The sequence below is a fragment of the Rhynchophorus ferrugineus genome, unplaced genomic scaffold (assembly GCF_030347505.1).
Source record: "Rhynchophorus ferrugineus isolate W39M unplaced genomic scaffold, kcgeb_rfMv2 rfM6, whole genome shotgun sequence".
In the NCBI taxonomy this organism is placed as follows: Eukaryota; Metazoa; Arthropoda; class Insecta; order Coleoptera; family Curculionidae; genus Rhynchophorus; species Rhynchophorus ferrugineus.
In genome coordinates, this window is record NW_027472585.1 from 18,684,154 (window position 1) to 18,710,064 (window position 25,911).

Below are 25,911 nucleotides of genomic sequence, written 5' to 3' on the forward strand. Positions count from 1 at the left end.
GTAATTGTCTATTTGATAATGATTGTCCGACATTCATTGACATACTATATTGTCATACTATGGACTAATTTTATTATTCACCATACTGATTATTCCATCATTGCCAGTGACTTTTATTGGGATTATCAATACCATCCAATACCAGTACTTGTCGATACTATTATTAACAATATACAAGTACCTGATATTAAAAGTATATTTCAAGTACATTTTTAATTTCACCGTTCTTATTGAAAATTAGTTGCTCAGGTACGTTTTCATTATGTTTTCAGAACCACTTCGACATCAAGATTTCGCACAGTTATTTGCTTTATTCATTTTTCCATATATTGAGTAAGTACTTGATATATCATTTATTTTGATCTCTGTTTTTTCTATTTAAGATGTTAAATTAATTAAAATTAATTAATATTATTTTATTAGATATAATCTTTATTTTACGCTCTGATTTTAAAAATAATCCTACACGTACGAAACAAGAAGTTTTTAATTAAAATCCTACTGACATCCTTTAATATCGAAACCTAATTATATCTTACAGTTGTCCATCATCGCACTTGGGTTTGTAGTGGTATAGATTGAGCTCGTACTGAGAGCCATCCAGGATGATATCGGGATCCAGGCCGGTGACGTTGCTCTCGAATATGGTCACGTTCCAGTCCACCGATTGGGGAACCTCGCCGCATCCGGTTTCCGGGTAGATCAGCTGTTTCTGAGGGCAACATTTCGGCACGGTGTAAACCGGTATATCGGAGACCTGGAGAAGGGGAAGCCGCAAGTGAGAGGCGAGGGGCGACAATATGAATGAATCAAAGGAACAAACAGTAAAAATCACTTATACTAACCGATTTCCGGTCCTCTCTAATCAGGCTAATGTTCACGCCCGTGGCGTTCACGAGCATGACGTAAGCCAAGAGATGATCCTCCTCTCCGACGCCGATAAACGTGACGTTATCTAATGTTATCGTCAGTGATGACATGGAGAGGTCTACGTTAGAGTGATTTCCTGTCGGAACAAAAAACACAGAATTAAAATAGAAATCAATTATTTATAAATTAAATAAATATTAACGAATATATCATAAACCAGTAGAGATTTATAAATATTTACCGAATATTATCAATATATATATATATATATATATATATATATATATATATATAATATACAATATATATATAATATACGCTAGTATATATATATATATATATATATATATACTAGCGACCCGCCCCGGCTTAACATGATTAAAATCGATCCAGTATTTTTGGTTCATTCATTACTGCCCTTGGCCTGCACGCATTAAATTTGGAGTAAAACAATTCCTCTTCCCCTATACTTACTATGAAGATTTCCTGCTATCTTTGGAATATCTAAATTCATACAATTTTTATTACATTACACATTTTTAAACGCAAATTTTAAATTTGTCATATCTCCGAAAATATTTGTTTAATTTACACGCTGTAAGGAACCATATTGATCTATATTAATTGCACACTGTATTTAAGGTACTTAATTCGATAAGGATTAATGCCGTATTGCTTAAAATAGCTTCGTAAATAAGCCATTTTCTCACGTAAAAAGTAAACAATAAAAATGGTTAATGTGGGTTATCCCTAAAAGATAAACATATACCATCGCGGACTTTTTTGTAGACCTTTTTATGGTGTACAATACTGTAGTATATTAATTTGATCTAACTCGTAGGGTTTGGCAGCATTTTTGCTAATTGCTAAATAAGCCTAAAAAATAGGTTAATTTACGACATCACGTTAGAAACCTCTAAAATTAGCAATGTTGCCTTAGTATATTATGCATGTATTATACATATAAACCTTCCTCTTGAATCACTCTATCTATTGAAAAAAACCGCATCAAAATCCGTTGCGTAGTTTTAAAGATTTAAGCGCACGTAGGGATATAGGGACAGAAAAGGCGACTTTGTTTTATACTATGTAGTAATATATATATATATATATATATATATATATATATATATACATATATATATATATATATATATATATATATGTATATACATATATATATATATATATATATATACATATATATATATATATATATATATATATATATATATATATACATATATATATATATATAACAAATTCTGTCAGGAGGTCCTTGATTTGCTTTAGCTTCTCTAGTTTCGGGTATTAAATAAAACAAAACTGCTACAAATACAATTTCTGAACTTAATATAGGCAAATCTAGAAATAACACCATCAATAACGACTTCTTTAAGCAAATTATGTTCTATATTTATCAAAGTGAGATAATTAAAACGTCTTGGCCCATCGTGTTCCTTAACTCATTTTTAATACGTTTTAGGCCAGGTGCAAAAGCCCCAGACCCAGCGTGAGTCTCGGCGAGATTTTGTCGGTTGCTTCGCAGCGTGCCGTGACGCAGTTTTAGCTAAGATGATCCTGCGAAAAGCAGTGTGAGTGTTTAAAAATGGAAGAAGAATTAATCGAAGCTGTGCGGATTCGACAAAATTTGCACGATTCAAATCATGGAGACTACATGAGAATTAAAATCTTTATTTAAATCTCTTCACTAAGTTCTTTAATTAAAGTAAATTCTCCCCGAGTTTTTCTTGTTTTTACATACAACTTCTCAGTTACCTTTTACTAGCCATCTAGGAGATGAACATTACCATTACAGATCCAAATTCGTTTTCCAAATCGGATTCAGAATTAAATACCATTTCAGTCGTTATTAGTGTAATACCAATTCTCATTGTACGAAGCCTACGAAGTTTCAGCGTTTTGACAGTTTTATCCCGCGTACACTCACCATGACCCCCACTGCGTCACCTCACCAAGCTGCGTCCCATTTGGCGCCTACCCTTAATGGAAAAAGCACGTTCGCCACTGCAGTTGGTGATCGTGAGAGACAAATAAATGCGCAAGGCATTTTCTACGTTTGGGAATCACGATTTTTCACGAAGCATTCAATATAATAAAGTTTATAAAATCAACAGTAGCGACATCTGTCTTCAGCACCTTCAATCACCTAGACTGTTCTTCATATCATCTGCATAAGCACTGACAATACTTATTCGGAATACTCCAAAAATACTAGTAATTTGATGATATGGATTCATACGTTTAGTTAATGCAGACATAATGACAGACTCTATATGTTGCTACTTTTAACTTACTACTTGCCTTAATCGCTAAATGTTGTATAGTAAAGAAATGCAGAATCGATTTACTTCGAAGAAATCGATATTAGACATTCCAAACTGACTAGATTAAGTATCAAAGACATTTATGATCGTTACACCATGTTTTGATGTAAGTTGGGGTAAGTTTGTTCATATTAATCATCATATAAAATATCAAATAATTATTTTTTAATTTTAGAAATTAATCCCCTTCCAAAAGAAGCTATACAAACAACGTTATACTTTATACTTGGATCAATTCTTTGATAGTTCAACAACTACTGAAATAATAGCTACTGAATGCAAACCTTTTAAGGGACGATTAATCGAAGTTCAGGGTTTAAATAGTGCTTGTTGCCCAAGTAAGAACACATTTGTTAAAGTAACTTCAGTTAAGGATTTAATAACTACCTTAAACCCCCCCATTGGATTAAAAAATATATTGTACTTATCCGAAGAAATATATAGGCTTAAGATTATATATAAAAATCAAGACAGTTAAAATTTTTTCCTTTAGATTTATTGGAGCTCCTGGATTCAAGAATATACCGAATATAAGAATATAGCCGAATGATGGCTAGTATGTTTGAGAAATCATTTAAAGTGCTCATCTTCGTACATTCAATATTAATGGTGGATACATTACCAGGAGTTGAGAAATTCCAACTTCATTCCATATACCTTCAATTCGAGATGTTCCTATACGAACAAACGAGGCAAGGCAATATGTCATGCCTCAAAAAATTGTTTTATTATACTGCCAGTAGGTTTTTGAGCTATCTCATTTATTTTATCCCGTAATATTGCTACGTCGATTATGTATATACCATATTTTTTGTTAAATATGTTTAAAAATGTAAATTTGAAACCTTTTAATTGTACACCACATGATGATCTTCCAATGAGAATATTAAAAATAATAAGGTGCGCCATATATTTTGGATATGACAGGTAGACAGAATTTTAACAAAGAAAGACTCAATGTTTGCTTTCAGTATAAGAAAACAAAAAGACAGAACTCTAGATCCTGTTAAATTGATGACACTAAACAAATATGAAAAAGAGAGAAGATAGAAGAAATATTATACAAAATTTACATGCATACTGAATTTCAAAATATTGTGTTGGTTTTCGAGGTCATTTCAAAGTCCGAGTGAATAGAGCCGCTGGGATGCTCGTAATTTGTATTTTGCTTGCTTCGTTTTGAAATCAGATCTTTGGCTCTTGGCTCTATCAAGTGACCGGTGAAATGTGTAATCTAATAATTGCTTAACGTTTTACGAGCGCCAGCATACACATAACATTAAAAAACATTATTGACGAAGAAGAATCGTGGACAAAACCTCAAGGTAACTGACAGATCAAGGAACATTAATAAAAATTGTGGCCGGACAATATGAAACTACAGCAGTAAATGTGATAGCAGAACTCAACACTCACTGTTCCAACACAGAAAATATGATGAGAGCTCCACAACGTTAACATTCATGAAAGGACTGCGATTGCCAAAGTGTTTATAACGGAAACTAACGCTAAGCTGCGAAAGAAGTAGTGCAACGATCATAAAAGAAAGACACTTGATGATTGGAAAAATGTGATGTGCTCCAATTAACCGAATTTATATATGGAGAACACCAAATACTACCAGCTTCTGTTCCAATCCAATCTGGGGGAGGTTTCGTTATGGTTTGGGTGCCAATATCGTGGTATTTAGCTGGTCCTGTCATTCAAATTATTGACACAATTACAGCGATTGAATATATCAGCATCCTCAATAATGAAGATTTCCCCATGCATATTGCCGCCAAACACTGCCATATTGCAAGATGGACACATAGCAAAAAGGGTTCAGTCTTGAAAAAAAAAATGAACACATTGCCATCAATTAAAAATGTAACTGCTTTGGGGTGGGGATCATTTCTTTTAAAAAAATTATTTTGAGTAAGTGTTCTAATAAACATAGTGTCTTAAGGTTTCTTGATGGAGATAGTTGGATTTTTAGGAAAATGTGAAAAGGATTAACATAAGGGCCCTTTAGATAATTTGCATTACTTCCTAATGGGGGATGTATTACCTGAAGTTGACTTGAGTTGGGAAATAAATACTATGTCATCTTCAGTTGTGTTCACCTTATTTGGTCCACCCCCCGTGCATTAATATATAAAAAAGAAGAAAAGAAAGAAATATTAACAACAAAAAGGCACAAAGACGGACCAAATTTATATATAAATCATTTATACTACTATAGTGTCAGCCTATTTATGTAGTCGGCCTATGGAGTGCAAGGTCAAATTGCCATGGTCAGATCATATGTTTGTTGGAATCAGGTCGGTGTCAATCGTAGTGATATTATGAGCTGTTTAAATCTGGAAAAATAATAAAGGTCACCCCAACAACAAGGGATGAATTTCAACTATGCTTCCTCAATCAACATAAAAGATTCACAATACGTTCAAAGACATGATTGTAGCATGACATCGACCAGTCTCATAAAGCAAAACTAGTAAAAGGAGTGTTGTTGATAAAAAATACTCTTTAGACCTGTCCCTACCACCTTTTCGTAGTGATGGGGATTTTCATTTTCGAGGAAAAAATAGCACGATAGAATGAATTACCTTACAGCAGAAATTGTTCTTTTGAAGTCGCATCCATAAACCGCCTCAGATATGGGTAAAATGTCTAGATTCATATATAATATAATATATTTTTTCGCGAAAAAACTGGGAAAAATTACCAACATACCTGGTATAATGATTAGCCAGATATATCTTAATACAAGTACGTTTTCTATTGAAGAGCAGTCATATTTGCATTCTTAGTTCCTGTATATGATATAAAACTTACAAGACCATAAATAAGCTGATATTATAGCAGTAACAATACCTCAAACCCATGGTTTTTTTTTTGCTCGAGATTTTTTAAATAAATCAATTTATTATCGCGATACTATTCGATGGAGAAATGATTTTCTTTCATACCTTTGAAGTAGCATCAGAGTCACGATTTTTCGATTTTTTGATGGCCTGTCATTCAATTCATGTATATTCATGAATCGTATTCATGTATCGGATTCATGTATCGTATCTTCCCACCTTTTGGATCCTTTCCATCGCTTGTAATCGTTCACAAATTGCGACTCGGCGCACATTCAACTTTTCTGCCACTTATTTTTGAGTATGTTTAGGCTCTTGCTCCAATAACTTCTGCAATCTCGCATCTTTAAACGTTTACAGTCTGCCAAGACTGTTTTTATCTTGGAAGCTGAGAAATCATTACATTTGGACTGGCAACTTCTCACATGTTCTTAAAGAGCATAGTGCCAAATCGGTGACATCCACCAAATTCTAGATTTTTGTGATGAAAGTTTTAGTGTTTGTGTGAGTGATTTGATTTAGGTTGTCATTTCTTTTTTTTTAATCTCTTTACCGAGGATCTCCAAAATTTTTCTCTTGCCAAGTTTTTAAAAAACCAAGTGGTTAGTTGATTAAGAAAAACAATGTGTATTTCCAAAAAAAATAAATAAATAATTCCATTGCTTAATTATAGCATCGAAAGATTAAAAGTACTTAAGCAATTAAGGATTAATTTTAAATCAGTTCATGTCAAGTGCAGTTTAGTTTAATTTATTCTTTTAATATTGATAAAATTACAAGAAATGAATTTCCTTTAATAATAATCGCTTGCCTATAAAGCAAAAGTTATCTTAAATTAAAAATACAGTTTATAATAAAAATCACAACTTAAAGTAAAACTATAATTTGAAAAAAATAATAAGTCACTAATAGTGAAGTATTAATATATTGTTAATAAGATACTTTAAAATGTGACGATACCGTTAGGCAACTCTAAAATCATCAACGGATTACTAGCAGCTGAAAGCGTGACTGAATTGCCTCTAATTTGATCTACTTCTTAATTGTTTAATACAGTACAAACTGTATGTTATATAAATAAAAGGAGCCCAGAAACCACAAAGAACGGTCTGAATCTTTTTCTATCTATGTCTACCGAAACACCGACGAACATTGTCTTAAAAATCATTTGTCATACCTTCGAACGGTTGTTTGCTTATTAAAGTTTTTTTGCCGTTTGGGTTCGACGTTCCCGCCCAATATGACAGCGTTTGCTCCTTGCCCTTGTACTGGAGGTCAGAAATGAAGATAGTCCGTTTGTCTTGTAGTACGATAGGTCCGGATTTCAACGTGCTGCTGTTGAATCCATCGATTTGGTCGGCAAAATGTACATTCGGCTTCGTGCCGGCGTTCTATAACAGAAAAATAATTGTCTTAGAATTTGGGCAACTGTATATACACAGTAATGTTTTTTCTAGATTATTATTGAATATTTAAGAGGATTGACTAATGACAACTATTATGTTTTGTTTTGTTTTGGTATACATTTATTATTTATAAAAAAATATTAATGATTAAATAACAGGTCAATTGAGAAGTCCCCGGCCTATCATACTAAAACACATTTTTTTGGTAAAATTAGTTTTTCTAGTCAACATAATTCCCTTCAAGGGTGATACGCTGATTATAGCGACCCTCCAACTTTTCGATATCATTTTTGTAGTAAGATTTCTCCTTTGCTTCAAAATAGGTCTCAGTTTCGGCGATCACCTCTTCATTTGACGAAAATTTATTCCCAGCGAGCATTCTTTTGAGATCTGAGAACAGGAAATAGACGCTGGGGGTCAGATCTGGAGAATACGGTCGATGGATGGATTTTTGCCATCGTTTTCACTGACTTGTGTCATAGTGTATTGGTGAAGCAGCTCTTTCTTGTGCTAGTTTTTCGGCGATTTCGTCCTACAAATGGTACAAAAACGCTATGTAATAGTCGCTATTGATGGTCCTTCCTTTCTAAAGGTAGTCAATGAAAATTATTCCATGCGCATCTCAAAATACAGGCTTTAGAGCGGGTTTATCTTGTGCAGTCCACTCGGATGACTGTCGATTGGACTTCGGAGTGAAATGATGGAGCCATGTTTCATCCATTGTGACAAATCGACGCAAAAACTCAGGCTTATTACGCTTGATCATCTTTAAACACTGCTCCGAATCATTAACTCGTCGTTGTTTTTGGCCAAAAGTCAGCTCGCGCGGCACCCACTTTGCACAGAGCTTTCTCATATCCAAATACTCATAAATAATATGATGTACACGTTTAGTTGATATCTTTAGAGTGTCTGCTATTTCATTCAATTTCAATTTACGGCCATTCAAAGTCATTTTGTGAATTTTTAAAATATTTTCGTCGGTAACAACCTGTTTTGGGTGTTCACTACGTTCACCGCCTTCGGTGCTCATTTCACCACGTTTAAACTTATCATTCCAATCCTTGATGGTTGATTTTCCTGAGGCAATCTCCGGAAACTCGGCATCAAGCCAAATTCTGGCTTGAACTGTATTTTTTCCCTTCAAAGGGCAATATTTTATCAAAACGCGAAATTCATTTTTATCCATTTTTTTTCACAATAACAAAAGTTGCGTCACTCAAAATGCTTCACAACAAATTGCTTCACAGACTAATGATCCAAAAGCAGTCAAATTTATACACGCATCTTTTGAGGATTAGGAGTGACTATAAAACATATGGATTTAATTCTGGTAGCGCCATCTATGTGTCAGGTCGGGGACTTTCAAATGATCTCTTATACACAGTCATGTTTTTTTCTAGATTACTATTGAATATTTATGAGGATTGACTAATGATAACTATTATGTCTTGTTATACACTTTTTATTTTAAAAAAATATTGGTGATTAAATATGCGACTAAAAACATGTATACATTGTTTTATGGGTATATTTTTATCAGATAGGCAGGTTATTATGCATACAATTGGTATTTATTTGATTTCTAATAAGCCGTATTACAAAAGATATTATAGACTTATATAGCAACAATGTTTTGTTTGTAAAAGCTATTTACATAATAAGATAACATTAATATAACTGGTGGCGCCAGCAACCAACGTATAGCGTCATTTGTGGTGAATTACACTTACACTTACACACTACGGATTACGAAGCAGAATCAGTGAAATAAATCGGCATCCATCTTGATGGTAAGTTAATTTGGAAATATCACGTTAGAGTAGACAAAACTTAAGGTCAAAGAACGGTACTGGTTAGTTGGAATATACTTGACCTAAGATTGGGATACACAGGGATCTATCCTAAGACAGGGATTGGTATTAGTTATGGGATTGCACTAAACAACTAGTATTCCAGTGCTTGATTAATTAGCAATGCTTATTACTATATAAAAAACGAAGAGCCGCAAAGTTACTTCTAAATCAAATTGATTTACAAAGTAATACAGGATTTCGCCACAGGACGTGAAATTCTTGTATTAATCATTTGTATATCTTTTGGTATTATGTTAACGGGATGATAAATAAAATCACTGGCCAAGATAAAACTGTTTAATAATTAAAGTATTGGTGGCGCAATCATCCAAATTATATCACCTACTTATTATATTAAAGTGACTTTGACATAAAGTGATTAAAAAACGAAAAAATGTAAATGAAAAAATCAGTGAGTGACTACGCTTGACAGCACCCTCTCTACGATATTGCTTAAACGATCTTTCGTCTATCATATAGTTATTAAAACAGACAAGTAGTGTTATTAATTCTGATTAAATATTAATTGTTGTATCATAAACTAAATAACTGATTATTTTGTACAATTTAATGTAATATATTATGCAACTCTTCATACATACTCCAAGTAGATGTGTCTATATTATACAACCATTCATACTTCAAAATAATCCATATGATCGATTGTTTCCAAGATATTTATAATTATGGTATTCCGATTCTATAAAAAATAAAAAATATATCGGAAATTCATTTATATATATATATATATATATATATATATATATATATATATATATATATATATATTCAGCTTATTTTTTGACTTGAATACTGGTCCCGAAGTCCCGAATGTTCCAATTGAGTGAAAGGAACTTTTTGGTTAAGGGATTATGATTTAATGCAGATAGACCAAGACAGGATGATGAGAGTGGAACCATAAAGGTGAGTATGTAATTAATAGGATAACTGTAGAAAATCGTATTGTAGATTATGAAAGATTTATGTGAATAAATACGTGTGTATCATAATATATACGAGAATTTGGTTAAAATGTATAAGGAAAAATTAATATTAACTATTTTGCTCTTAAATACATTAGGGAGAATGCAGTGATTAAATCTAATTTAATCAAAATTTTATTTATGTTAGAATATTGTTATATATCGAAGCTAAAATAAACTAAAATTAATAAAATATTAACTGTCAGTTTTGACGTCATAAATTGAGATGACAGATTGAGAGTTCACTGCTATTTTGGATAGAATTTATAAACGTTATATTTCCTCGTTAACTAATCTGGCTTTCTAAAATTCATGAAGTTTAAACGTTTATATTGTAGTTGTGCATCAGAATTTTTCCAAGAAATATTTGGCAATAAAAAATGGCGCCATTAACAAATAATGGCATCATCTATTAAACATTATTAGTAAAGTTTCATCTGTCACCATCAATTATTATCATCGAAAGTGATTTAATAAAAATTCAGTGGAATGAAAGGTTCCAAAAATTAATAAAAAATCATTCGGGTTGCGGTGGTACTGTTTGTTGTATGAGTAATCCCAAACAAGTGTGGTTTCGAAAAACTGTAAATGAATTCATAGAAAGCTAGAACTAAAGCACATTGGTTCTAAAATAAACTGCAACCGGTTTAAGTATAGGACATGTATATTTAAAAATAGAATAGAAAAAAAAATTATTTGGTTGGCATTTGTGATTTTGAATTAAATTTATTTATAAATGGTGTAAAAATCATGCATCTATAAAACATTATTGGTTAATTAATTCTATTTATGTTATCGGTAATTACTTGGCGAAACAATAAACAAATATGACTTTGATCAATAATGTGTTTATTTCATGAATTCTCAGTAAATTCCGAGTATATCGCTGGTTTTCGCTTGTAGCATGTACAATCAGTACCAATAAAATTGAACAACTTCTTTTTTTGACGATGCGGCAACGCTTCGATTGTCTTTCAGCGTTGGTTTTTAAATATATAAAAATGGACAACGCAAAAACATGAATACTTGATCAATTGCTCTTTTCTGTTCGATATGGGTCTTTGTTCAATTGCTTTTGTTAATTCTTCATCCTTCTCCAGTTTATGCATCCCTGGTCTTTCATGTTAAAATCTCTATATCTAAAGTGTCAAAACCGACATATAACTGCGATAACCTATGTACAAAATACACAAGGTGATCGTACTGCCACCAAGCTATAAAAAACAATTTATATAAAATGGAATGAATGTGCTCGTAGTTGTACAAAAAACATATATAGAGAATATGAGTAAACTAATAGCAAGTGTTGTAACCATAAATTAGAATTGAGTTAATAGATGGCAGCGCTCATATGGTGACCGTGCCATGTATATATGGTTGTATTTTAACGTCGTAGAGTTGCCTATAAACAGAAATAGTACAGTCAGCCTGACTGGGATGAGTACACAGGTACTCTGATTCTGATAATTGTTATGACAGATCCATGTTCGCTATCCTAACTTTAACGCCTGACATAAATTGTAGCTGAAGCTTTAAAGCTATACATCTTCGATTAAAATTGAAACCCTTGAATTTTTAAAAAATATATTTCAGAGTCTCCTTTTTTACTCACTACGGTTTATCTGAACTGGATCTACTGTTTAATGTGGGCTCCAAACCACGGTCATCGGCATTAAGCCTACCGACTGGCAAGTGACCATCTTTGGAGATCATCTCAGAAGATATCCGGTCTTACACAGCATAGTTACTGGTCTGACTGGGATCATTTTCTCGGTCTGATTTTGCACTCTTGTTTGAAGAAGTTATACTATTGCGATCTCTGGCTGTGAATAACTGATTATCGGTGGATCAAATATCGGTAATACATAAACACATTAAACTCTAATTGATTCGATTTTTTAAAGGGATAACATTTACATATTAATTTTAATCATGTCTGATCAGAAAATGAATTTTATTTTGAAACCTTATCATTTTCTGTTCTTATAGAAATATAAATATTGGCCGAAGAACTAAACAGGTCTTCATAAAGTGTTGTGTAGATAAATCATACTATTAAATGAAAATAGTTTCAGTCAGAATTCCTCCCAAAAGCTAAAGCATTTCTAAACCTCGTTTCTAATTCTATCCGAATGAAATGAAACAGAACGTATAGACTTTTTTTATAACACTGTGCTTTGTGAATAAGAACCTAATAATTTCGAACGTTACACTTTAGAACGAATATAGAAGAAATAGTTCAAAATTCAAAAAAAAAATCAAATTAGCTTGGAAATGGAAATATGGCGTCCACCGCGATCGTTAGGCAACTGCACATTCAGCAGAATAGCTATCAGTTGGCAACGCTGGTACATTGACAAATCTAGATAATTAACTTCCGTGCGCATACTATTATTTCTATTTTATTTATATAGCTGGCGTTTGTTATATTTTAGGTAAATGTGAAAAAAAAAATAAGTTTAACCAAATTTAAGTTATCATTCCTTGTACCCAAATCTGTCATGAAGGCTACAGAATACTAGCCAGTGGCGCCATCTTATACCGCGGGATATACACGCAGTCCATATAATTAAAATTAAGATTTATTTTGTATAGCACTTTAATAAATTCGGATTAAAATTTATTTTATATATAAATATTTTTTTGTTTTAAATATAAGTTTCCGATGAATATTAAAAAGAAAGATATAATTTAATTAAAATTTAGCGATAAAAACTCAGCATAACATGATCGCGCCATCTATAAAATATTATTTAAATCAACTTTTGTTTGTCATTTAGTTCTTAAAATTAGAGTTATTTATAGATGGCGTTGGCATTACTTCAGACTATTAATCGAAAAACTTTGTAGATTTTGTTTAATTAAAATGCTTGTATTAATCATTTGTATATATTTTGGTATTATGTTAACGGTATGATAAATAAAACCACTGGCCAAGATAAAACTGTTTAATAATTAAAGTATTGGTGGCGCAATCATCCAAATTATATCACCTACTTATTATATTAAAGTGACTTTGACTTAAAGTAATTAAAAAACGAAAAAATGTAAATGAAAAAATCAGTGAGTGACAACGCTTGACAGCGCCCTCTCTACGATATTGCTTGAACGATCTTCCGTCTATCATATAGTTATTAAAACAGACAAGTAGTGTTATTAATTCTGATTAAATATTAATTGTTGTATCATAAACTAAATAACTGATTATTTTGCACAATTTAATGTAATATATTATGCAACTCTTCATACATACTCCAGTAGATGTGTCTATATTATACAACCATTCATACTTGAAAATAATCTATATGATCGATTGTTTCTAAGATATTTGTAATAATGGTATTCCGATTCTACAAAAAATATATCGCAAATTCATTTATATATATATATATATATATATATATATATATATATATATATATATATATATTGTACAGTATTATTCTTATCAGCAGCAGTTTTATCTAAACTGAACCCGCAGCTCAACATGGAATGTGAGTGGTGTTGACCTATATTTATTGACATGTTGTCAGTTCTGGCTTAACTTCGACAGTTTTACAAGGGATAGAGAGATAGAATTCAATCAGATATATGCTACCACTGGCTCAGAATCTGGTGAACTCTCTAGAATCACTGTTTTATTGCTATTTTCCATATATGAATATATTAACCGAATTCGTTGATTAATTTGATTAATTTTTAAGATATCCATGTCAGGCCTGGTGCTGGGTAATGTCGGGTGCCGGGAATGCATCTCTAAGTTGGTGGGCTCTAAAATAAGTCATGAATTATGAATATTATTGAACCACTGAACAGGCTTTTATAGTGATTTAGTTCAGGTGACTATATTTACTATTATTTATTTTAATTTTGAAAATATAATTCAATTCTATAGCAAATTTAGATAAAATTTAGCTAGTAAGCGAGAAAATTGAACAAGAAAGGCTGAAATTCGACTCAATTAAAGTTTTTGAAACGTTGAGAAGTAGTATAGCAAGAACAACAGAGTTCCGGGCACCTTTGTAGATAAAGAATTAAAAAGATGAACCGTTTAAAATAATAAACATATTCAATTTACCTTATAATACAATAGCAACTAAATAAATTATAATGGTTATAGCATATATAATTTTTTTTTATTTCTGTGTTTATGAAAATTATTTTTAATTAAAAATTTATAGAGATTTTAGAATAGAATATTCGTATATTATAGACATATCGATTTTCGATATTTTCGACATAGATTTTGAATTCAATAAATTATAAACTATACACATTACATTTTTGAAATACATATAATTTACAAGAACTGGCAACGTCGCAAAATCAATATTTGATAGTATTTGCCAAGTATCATTTTGAGAAGACTGCTCTCTGGCAAGTGGCTAACTTAGAGACTGTCGCATAAGATATCCGGTCTTACCCAGTCTTAGTTTATCTATATCAATTAATATCAACAATTATAAATAATCACCAACTTAAAATACGTCCATATCTTCGCGGTATTCGAACTCGCAACTTCTAGAGAAGAAAAACTGTGAAAAAATATCATTTAGTATAATAAACATCTTTTTAAACATATTTTCATAATAAACAATAAATATTTTAGCGCTAACGTCACCTATCAGTTATAATTTGAATCAACCGTTATCTCTCAAGCTACTGAAGTAACCTAGAGATGGAGCTGACATCAATACAAATTTAAAAAAACGAGAATCTGACTTTGTTAATTAACTGTGTTTATGTTTGGAATAATTGTTTTATAAAGAAAAAAAACACTAAAGAACCGAGGTTTTGATTAAGTGTAAGTGCTTGTATTAGTCATCAATAAATATCTTAATATCAAAAGTAGACTTCCTCAATTGGACGAGGAAAAAATTAGAAACAATTGAATATTTAAAAATTCTGCGTAATGAATTATCGCAGATACTGTTCGAGGAAAAGTCATTTCTGTTTATCGAATAGGATACGAGTACCCTAAGCGGGTACCGTGTCTCGGGTACCGTTTCTCGGATTTCGATTTTTTTCGAGGCGTGACAATACGCCAATTTCAAAAAGCGAACGACATGGATCGATGCCAATAAAAGGTCAATTCTTTTAAAGGATGATAAATGGATTTTTTGTAGTATTGTTTCCGTATTGTCAACAAGGTGACGTGGGTAGAAGAACGGAATTTGTAGATTTACAGGGTGGAACCAACAGAGAATAGTTAGATTGAAGCTATTTAGATTATATTAACAGTGGACAAAAACATTATTTTATTAAGTAAAAGAAAAAATTATTTTTTGTATTAGAAAGTCTGATTAAAGTCATTGCTACCTTGATAAATTTGATATTTACGTCATTTTTTTAAAAATAATTAGATCTGCTTAACATAGTACAATTTTAATTTACATATTAATTTATTACTACTGTTCTATTGTACTTGAATTAACAAACAAGCAAGGAGTGCGGAATTAATACATCATTATGTATTTTCCTAACTGAAATATAACTAAACTACTTAATCTAAAGTTAAAGGTAACAATGTACTGATTTGCAGTAGCGTGTTGTCCAGTAGCTGTGTTGCTTCCGCGTTTCTGTGATTTAACAAGCTTATTTCACGTTTTAACCAGAAATTTTTTGGTCACTTCATATATTCGTTTGATTTCGTGGTTATCATGCAGCTCTTCGTTGGTTTTGGTAGCAATAATCATTGGTAATTAATCGTAGAACTTTGTTTTGGATGCGATGGATTGCTAGTTAGTTAGTTTGATATTTTAGGACAACCCCATATTTGCACCCCATAGGTCCAAATTGGTTTTATGATTAACTGATAAACCAATATTTTTGATTTTAGGTCAAGTTGAAAATATTTTCCGACTAATCAATAGAGTTGCTTGACCTTGAGTATAATTTGATCTGCTTTTGGATTAACATGATGATTTCAGCTTAAGCTATCATCGGAAATATAGTATGTATCAATTCGAAAATATATTAAACCAACAGTCGACAGTAATTCCGCGATAGCAATTTGCTCATTTTGTAAATTAACTCCAAATTGAAATCCGAACTGGAAATCCGGCATTTCTATTAGTATTTTAATTTCTATAAGCTTTAAGAGCAGTTGTTCAAATAATTTTGATATCTCAGGTAGCAGTGACTTGTCTAGAGCAGTTTGTCAAGTTTTTTAATCATAATTACTCGAGTAACATTAAAACATTGCGGAAAATGCTTCAGTCTTAGACAGGCATTGAGTCTCTATGTTAACATGATGGTTACATTTCGTGGTGAAATATCATCAATTCCAGGAGATGCTTGCTTGCATTGGAGCAATCAGATCTAATTTGGCTTGGTAATGGAACTACGGCGTCCCCAGAATAGCTATCGGTTGGCAACGCTGATACATTGGCCGCCATGATATCTAGAGAATTAACTTTCGGGCGCTTACTATTATTTCTACAATTTATATCGTTGGTATTTGTTAAATTTTAGGTAAATGTGAATAAAGATTTAAGTTTAACTAATATATCATTACTTGTACCCAAATCTGTCAATAAGACTACAGAATACTAGCCAGTGGCGCCATCTTATACCGCGAGATATGCACGCAGTCCATATAATACTAATTAAAATTACGGTTTATTTTTCACATAATTTATAAATTCGATTTATTTGTATAGGACTTTAATAAATTCAGATTAAAATTTATTTTATTAACATTTTAACAATAAAAACCTTGCATAACACGATCGCGCCATCTATACAATATTACACAAATCAACTTTTGTTTGTCATATAGTTATTAAAATTAGAGTTATTTATAGACGGCGCTGGTATCTCTTCAGAATATGAATCGAAAAATTTTGTTTGCAGATTTTGTTTAATTAAAATGATTGTATTAATCATATGTATATAAATATTTTAGTATTATGTTAACGGTATGATAAATAAAACCACTGGCCAAGATTATGTAGATGTTAATTAACTCCAAATCGAAATACAAACTGGGAATCTGGCATTTCTATAAGTAGTTTAATTTCGATAAGCTTTAAGAGCAGATTTTAAAATAATTTAATATCTCAGGTAGCAGTGACTAGGCTAGAGCAGTTTGTCCAGTTTTTTTAAGCATAATTATTCGAGTAACATTAAAACATGATGGTTATATTTCGTGGCAGCTCTTTCAAAAATCCAGGTGAAATATCATCAATTCCAGGAGCCTTTTACGAATGAGTTTGTTTCTGTGGCAAGTTACATTGGAGAAATCAGCTACATCGTCGTAATAAATAGGGTGTATTTATTGTAGGTTCTATATTATTCGGTTGGAACAAATTATCTAAATGTAAATGTTCTCTTATACTAAATTCATTTAGATCATTTTTAAGGCGGTAGTCTAAATATTGGTCTTTTAAATATCCGAGTTGCTTTCCATAACGAGTGATCGTTGTCTGCTTCCCGGCGTTACATACTTACATATTTTTCGAAACAAATTTATTTATATTCTTTAATCTATTTATCTGTCTGATTACGAATTCTATTAAATATTCTTTTCCTGCAGTATTTCTGGTTCTGTGCTATACTTTCCTAGTGTTTCATATTTGTTTTATAAATTCCCTAATATCAAGAGGGTACTTTACTTCATATTCTGATTTTCATTGATGCCGAGGTAGCTTCTTTTGCAACAGACCAAACTTGTTCAATTATATTTCGGGTTTGCAGCTAAAGATTGTCTATACTTTTGAGTCTCAGGTTTAAACGGTTTAGGCTTCTTTATTTACTGGAGTGTTATCCAGATCCAATACAGATAATAGTTCGCACAAGCTCTCGATGTGCCTTTAGTTCAATGAGATGCCTTTCAAAAGGTAAAAATCCAGTAGGTCTGCCACTTTATTCCTGTTGGTGAGCTAGTAAGTGGGTTCGCGTCCTGAATGATATTTCAGCGCCGTTATTTTCAATGCTAACTATAGTAGTGATTATACACAGTAATTTCTTGCTATATATTTTATTTTATAATTAGAGCTGTTCCGCCTCGAGCACGTTCCCTGGGGTGTAGTGTCCAGTATGCATCACAACTCCCTATTTTAATGTAATTTTGTTTAGAAAAATGAGTTTCCGATATCAGAGCTATATCTATGTTATTTGTTCTCAGGAATTTCCAGTTTTAGGTTCCTTGACTCGCTGAATACCTTCAGTAATATAATTACCCCTTTCATTTCACTTTCACTTTGCCAAAACTTTTACGAATGAGAAGACAAAATGGTGTTGAGGGTTAGAGAATATTACGATTATAAAATATATTGTTTTATTGAAGAAAAATGTCATCACAAAGATCAGAAATAAGATTGGGTACAAATTTGCTTTGATATTACGTTATAATGACATGACAGTGGACTGCCATAGCAATCCTGATAACATTAAGCCAATTGTCATAGTACGACTAGAGAAATAGCTTTATAGGTAATAATAAAATGATATTATAATAGACTTTTTCCTGCTAGTTTATTGGTTTGTTCGGGTTGATAATTAATTGGATGGGATCATTAGAATGTAATATATAGAAATAATATAATACACACGATTAAGAATAACGACTCAAAAGGGTCCTTCATCTTCAGGCAGACAAATACCAAACCAAACCAAAGGCAAAAGCTAAAATCGTGATATATATATATATATATATATATATATATATATATATATATATATATAATATATATATATTTTGCAAGCAAGAATTGTTACATACATATAACATTTAATTGTTACACATTAATTGTATTTACATATATCTTTATCATTCAGCTACTGTTATTACGTTATGTTATCTAAATGTTATTTAACGGTGTCATAAGTTATTATCTCGGCTTTCTTGTTCAGATCGTTCTTGCCAGAAAATGTTAATAACGAATACGGTTGGTGTGCCCTCTAGTGATCGAGAAGCTGGGAGATCGGCTACTATATGTCTCTGTTTTGTCTAAGAAGGGTTGTGTACTCAAATGTACATCCCATCCATTGGGTACCCATATCCTAGAAATGGGCCCTCTTCAAATTCCTTAACCGCTCATGAATAAATTAGATATATGAATCGAATACTTGATAACATTAAGGACAAATAATATGTAAAAACTTTTTAGAAACGTTTTCAACAAACTACTAAAAATATTATATGATTTTTATTATCAAAAACTCGCTTTATTTAAAAATAAATTATCATTTCTCATTAATATCCCTCATTAATAAATTAGATAAATGAATCGAGTACTTTGTAACATTAAGGACAGATAGTATGTCACAAAAATTTTAACCAATGTTTTCAACAAACTACTAATAACATTATTTGATTTTTATTATCAAAAGCTCGGTCTTTTTAAAAATACGTTTTTAATTAATTTATATGTAAAGAATATTCATGATTTCATTTTTTTACAAGATTATTTAACATAAAAGTCTAACGTCAAGAAGAAATGGTTTTTAAGGCATTGTTTTGCTTATTATAACTTTATTAAATCCCCCGCTTTCTTATCTCATTTTCGAGATTCTTAGAGATTCCTCTGAGTGTAAAGCAACAATTATTCGGAAATACTTGCAGGTGTAGTTTCAGTACTATCAAAAATAAACAATATAGCATTTAGTTCCAAAAAAACAACTCCTTATCTCAAATTCAAATAATATAGGTAAATAGGCGTAATACCTAAGATAGTGAAGGGGACTAGTATTTTTAGAAGATGATGTAACCTTATTATCTTATATTGATACCTAGAAATCAAAATATCCTTGGGAAAGGTTCTCCCGCTGTGATGATACTTAAAGCCGATCTGCTTTGTAACTGTTGTTGTTAATATCCTATCTAGATCATTAAAATCATTGAAAAACGACTCTCGAACCGTAACCAACTTAGATAATTTGTGTCTTTGTATTATTCTATCATTTTCTATTTATTATTACCCTTATTGTTTCATGGGTTTATCCAGTAAGTAATAAGATGAAATAAATGAGTAGAAGGTTAATCAGGTTAAATGATTGATGATCATTTCCGGCTGGTGTGACCAACTTGGAAATAAACTACATTTTTCTAAATCAGAATTTACCGGTTAATCGGTTACAGAACAAACTGTATGCGCTTGCAGAGAGTCTGACAGAAGAGCGTTTGTTTTCTCAGACCTTATTAGTTCAAATAAATGAAAATGCGCATGTGCTAAATTGGACATTACATTTTAATTACTGTATACTGTTTTAATATATGCTGATAGGCAGTATTGTTATCTACTCGGTGGGTACAACATGCATAGAGTATATATAGAAGATTTACTTAAATAGGCGAAATCGAGGAAATGTTTTGCGTGGTCCAACTAAAGCTTGCTCTGAGACTACCTCTTCGATTATTACCTTCCTCCTACAAAGGCATTTGATTACTTAATTGCTATAACGACATTGTCAATTTTTGTATACCAGACATAGCGTACGATCAGTATTCTTGTATCTTAATTATAATCACTATTATTTGATTATAATGTATCTTCACACTCAAAGGTGTTGTATAGCCGTATATGCGGAAATTAAAAACCAGACGTCGTTTTCTTGGGAAGAAACAACCCAATTTAGCCAGATTAACTAGTGTGTATGACTTAGGATTTCATTTACCTGGTACGTATACATATATAGAGCATTTTTGTTCATATATATATATATATATATATATATATATATATATATATATATTAGTTTTACAGAATAGAACAGAAAAAGTATTACTGACACTTTAAACTTAAAATGTGTCCAAATGGGGAGATGTTAAAATTACATTGGAGGTAAATGTAATTATACTACATGAAAAGTTTCAGTAGAAAAGTTTTTCTTGTCCTTTGAAAAGTTTTTTGAAAAGATCCATCAATTAAAAACTTAGTTATTTTCAATCATATACTTGAAACAAATGTATATTGGTTAAGGTACTTATAAAAATATTTTGGCTTAAAGCTCCTTAACCGAGATAGGGTAGATTTTTTTATACATTAATATAAAATGAAATAATACAATTTGTAAACCAACAAGATGACCATGATTTTATAGACAATATAGTATCTGATAACAACAACTTTCACAATAACATTGTTAACTTCAATAACATAACTTCCCTCGATATATTTTTGTATGGAACAAGTAAGTAATATATTAACAGACATAGACTTTTTTATTTAAATTGATAGCACTAAAGAAATATGAAAAATGGAAAAAGCACTATAGACAATTTGGATAAGATTTGCCAAGAGATATGTTCTGATCTCAATTATATTCTCTTTTAGCTTTTTATTAGCTTTTTTCACCTTTAGCTTTTTCACATATTCACATTTAATTATTTTTTACTTATATATTTATATTTCATTATATAAATACATATATACTTATATTTTAGCAATTTCATACTTTTATTTTAATAAATTGTTTTGAGTAATTACATTTGGGTTTTATTTCAAATTTAATTGATCAATAGAATGTGATGTCATAGGTTAATCACGTTATGCGTATGAAATCCTCAACCAGTGCCAATTGATATCTTCGTAATTCCACTCAAACCAATTCTGAAACTATATGTAGTAAGTTAATACGCTATATATTACTCTATGAAAACATACTTGTGTAAAACAAAACAAAACTTGTGTACAATTCATAAACACGTGCAATGGTTATAACAACCCATTTTAAATAAATACTGCACAGTGTTCTCACATTATTCGATATACATTTCGATTCTACAAAAAAAAATGACACCATAAAACTAAGACCAAAACAAGCCAGAAAGTTCAAACGAAACGCAAAATGTCATAATGAACGAATATTTGACATCACAGACCTCTTATTAATCTTTCACCTAATATTTCAAATTATTACATTTGTATAGTCAATTCAAAATAGCAGTGACACGGGAAACGTCGCAATATTGCCGCAGCTACTTTGAGTTTTAGTACGTTTAGGTTTTGACATATAACAAAATTTTAATATAAGTAAAATAATTGAAGAAATATTCTATTAAATATAATTTATTTTAACATTATAGTACATCAAATTCATTTATTATTGAAGAACTTAAAACTACAATTAAATTTACAGCTACAATAATTTATAAGTTAGAGTTGATTTATTATATATACATTGAGCTTTTTCCACACTAACATCGGTAAGGTTCTAGACGCGTTTTTGTATGTAGTGGTATCCCCCGACGGACTAATCCACTTAATTAACAATTGTATATCTGAGTAATGTATTATACTTTCATTAGAGAGCATTTATTTCATTAATCTTTTACGCTTAGTTTTTGTTTCTTTCGATGGAATGTATCCTTGTAAAGTCATTATGATATTACTATATTTCTCTTTAGTTCGTCCTATTACTATCTGTATATATCTTTCTTGATAAAACTACATTTAATCACTGCATTCTCCTTAATGTATTTGCCATATCTGCAAAATAGTTAGTGTTATTTCTGTACTCATGCATGTTAACCAAGCGTTCATGTATATTCTGAACAATAACACACATGCTCATAAAGCTTTTACACTCTATAATACAATTCCCTACGATTAGTATATTAAATGGATATTGACCTTTAGTGGTTTCCTCTTTCATCACACTGTCTTGATAATCGTCAGCATTGAATAATAAACCAACACTGATAAAGTTTTATTCAATCACAGCCACTTCCAGAAATACTAGTCAAGTTATAACCAAGCTTTTTATTTCCAATCTATTAAAAACTCACTCAAGATTCTACCATTTGTCAATTTCTTCTTCAATGTGTCTGATCGAGCTCATACAAACCGAAGGTGTTATTTTCGACAATGCCTCTTTCCATAAATCCAGACAGTTCTGGTTTGAATATCCTCATCGACCTGAATATCTATTGTAATAATTGTTTGAAATATCAACTCAATTGGATTAAAAATGCAGTGCTAGGAAGGGAGACATAATACTCTGTGGCCATAACATTCAGTAATCTGATCTACTATCTATCTTTTCTCAGGGTTAATTCTAAAAAATAAATTACATAAAATGAAATTAAATATTTCATTTATATTTACCGAGTAATAATTTGAAATAGTTCATTCTTTAACATGATTTCCTCAAAACTACATGATTTCCTAATTTGTACTTTAAGCCACCACTCTTCCACCCGCGTACTGTATGTATATATATATATATATATATATATATATATATATATATATATATATATATATATATATATATATATATATATATATATATATATATATGGTGAATATGGTGCATTGTACAAAACAATAACTGATGGTTCCTCCACGTTCTTTAAAAGCTGATTTTCAAACTACTGCAAAGGCAAGTTATGGTTCATTTTTTCATGGTGGTCACCCTTGGACTTGCCATGAGCAATCCAATGTACCATTCTGAAATATTTATGGCTCTTTTAAATATATAAATTGATACAATTCTTCCTTGATATTGTTATATGTTTTTAAAAATTATATTCTTTTAAAAGCAATCTCTGGAAGTTCCATTAAACCCCTTCGTGGGTTATTTTTACACCACTTAAATCCTGTGTTATCCAACAATGTATTAACGGATGTTCTACATCTCTCAAATAGCTGTATAACTTTTGGATCTTTGGAGATACTTTCCAGACTAACAATTTTCTCTGAAATAATTGTATTAAATAGGAAAAAAACACTTACTGCTTTATACATTTCGTATATTTGATCTCTGAAACACCAAGATTGATCTTGATTCGTCACCTGTTTCGCATAAACACGGTTTCTTTTTGGCGAATTTAAGGTTATATTGTTTTTTATTTTTTGAGTTATTTTAGTGACCGTGCTAATATATAGTGCAGCTGCGCAAAAGGCGCAAAATAAAAACAGCGGTGATTTCAAATTTATTAAAACAAAGCGTTAAAATAACTTTTGCCGGTTTATAATCCGTAATTATAATATTTTGAAGAATTTTCAGAAGTTTGGCAAACGGACAACTTTTGCAGGCTCATTCCGTTACGTGTTCGAACTTCCCTAACAGCATTTTATCTCTTTTTAAATAGAATAAAATGACAAAGATGATATTGTCTGACTCTAAAACAAAATTACAACTTTAGACAGACATATATTGACACTCGTGGCAGTGCTATTTTGAATTGACTATATTTCCATTTTTAATACGATAAATATACTTGCACTTATCTATAATAAAATATCACTATTCGCCATGCTTAACACACACACGCACTACTAAACACTTAATTTCACCTTGGCATATATTGTAGATAAGCAGATCGCCCTATCATATCCGCCATATTCTTATCAGTTACTCATAGCGATACGGCATGGGATGTAGAATGCAATTATAGTACATTATGGTAAACCATATTAGTGCTTTTAGATAATATGAGTGCGCTACAGTAAGTTTTGATCGAATGCGTTAGGTAAAATTATTGTAAACATAAGTTTATCAATTAAAAGTAAAAGCTGAGATAACTATTTCTATAATAATTTTTTAATGCAGATTTCGAAAGCATTGCAGTTATATTTAATCCTATAGGTTTGATAATATCTCCATTATTATCTGTTTTTATAGAAATCACTAATTTGTTTCATTGTATATCAATATGTGCTTATGATATTGAGACAGGCATTATGATAAATCACATTATGCTATTTGTGCAATTGATGTCTGTCTGTCTCTAAACTGTCTGAAAAGTTTAAGGTGGGTCTTTGTGCATTAAATATTGTAATTTACTGTCTCCGAGTATTTGACACAAAAATCAGTAAAACCAAAACCGACAATTGAGATATGACGGAGCAACATAGTTATACGTTTCTAAAAGAGTTTGAGGGGCTTGTAATTAAAATAATGTTAAGCGTTTCATGATTGGGGTCTATATACAATAAATAACTTAAAAATACTAAATATTAAACTGTTAGTGTGTTTCGAGAATGGTCAGAGTTGTTTTATATTTATTTATTTGTTACATTCTGGTCGTTGCCACCTAACTTACTATTTGTCTTTACAATAACTTAAATCTTGATGTATAATAATGTTTATGTAGTAACACTGCTAATTTAAATGCTGATCTTGTAAATGAACCTCACTACACTACACTACACAATATAATTAAATGGTTTGGTTATTTTGAGTTTGTGTCTTGTTCTGGTGTTATACAAGTGTTGCATTATGTCGATATTAACATGAGAATGGAGTCTGTCCTCATGATTCCTTGCAGTTGTCTTAATTTCCAGAGTGACAGCGTTTATCTGAAGGTTTCGGTGTTAGTTATCAGTCCCATAGTATCCCGGTGCACCTACAATACTTCTCAGGATCTTGTTCTGGAAATTTAATTAAATTCCGTGGATCTATATAAGTTTCAATACTTGCTTATATAATAGCAATTTATTATGTACAGATAAATGTTATTTTCTTCCAATTAACAAATACATTTTCCTATATGTTAAGACCAGTTGTTCGTCTTCCATCGAAGTTTTGCTTCAAGATTCATTTCGAGATACTTGGCATTATTGCTATATGGAATCATAGTATTATTTAATGTTACTGGAGCTTTTGCAGTCTGATTATACGTGAACTGTATGTGCACAGATTTACTT

At 31.0% G+C, this 25,911-nt stretch overlaps 1 protein-coding gene across 1 annotated transcript in view; it reads right to left on the bottom strand.

Moving 5' to 3' along the window:
- Positions 1–25,911, bottom strand: part of LOC143197896 (uncharacterized) — a 133,120-nt gene that overhangs the window by 60,754 nt on the left and 46,455 nt on the right. Inside the window, exons 2-4 of the mRNA XM_076406692.1 lie at positions 7,245–7,458; positions 846–1,006; positions 540–757 (exon numbers count right to left, since the gene is read on the bottom strand). Of these exons, the coding sequence (XP_076262807.1) occupies positions 540–757; positions 846–1,006; positions 7,245–7,458 (593 nt within the window). The remainder of the gene's footprint in view (positions 1–539; positions 758–845; positions 1,007–7,244; positions 7,459–25,911) is intronic.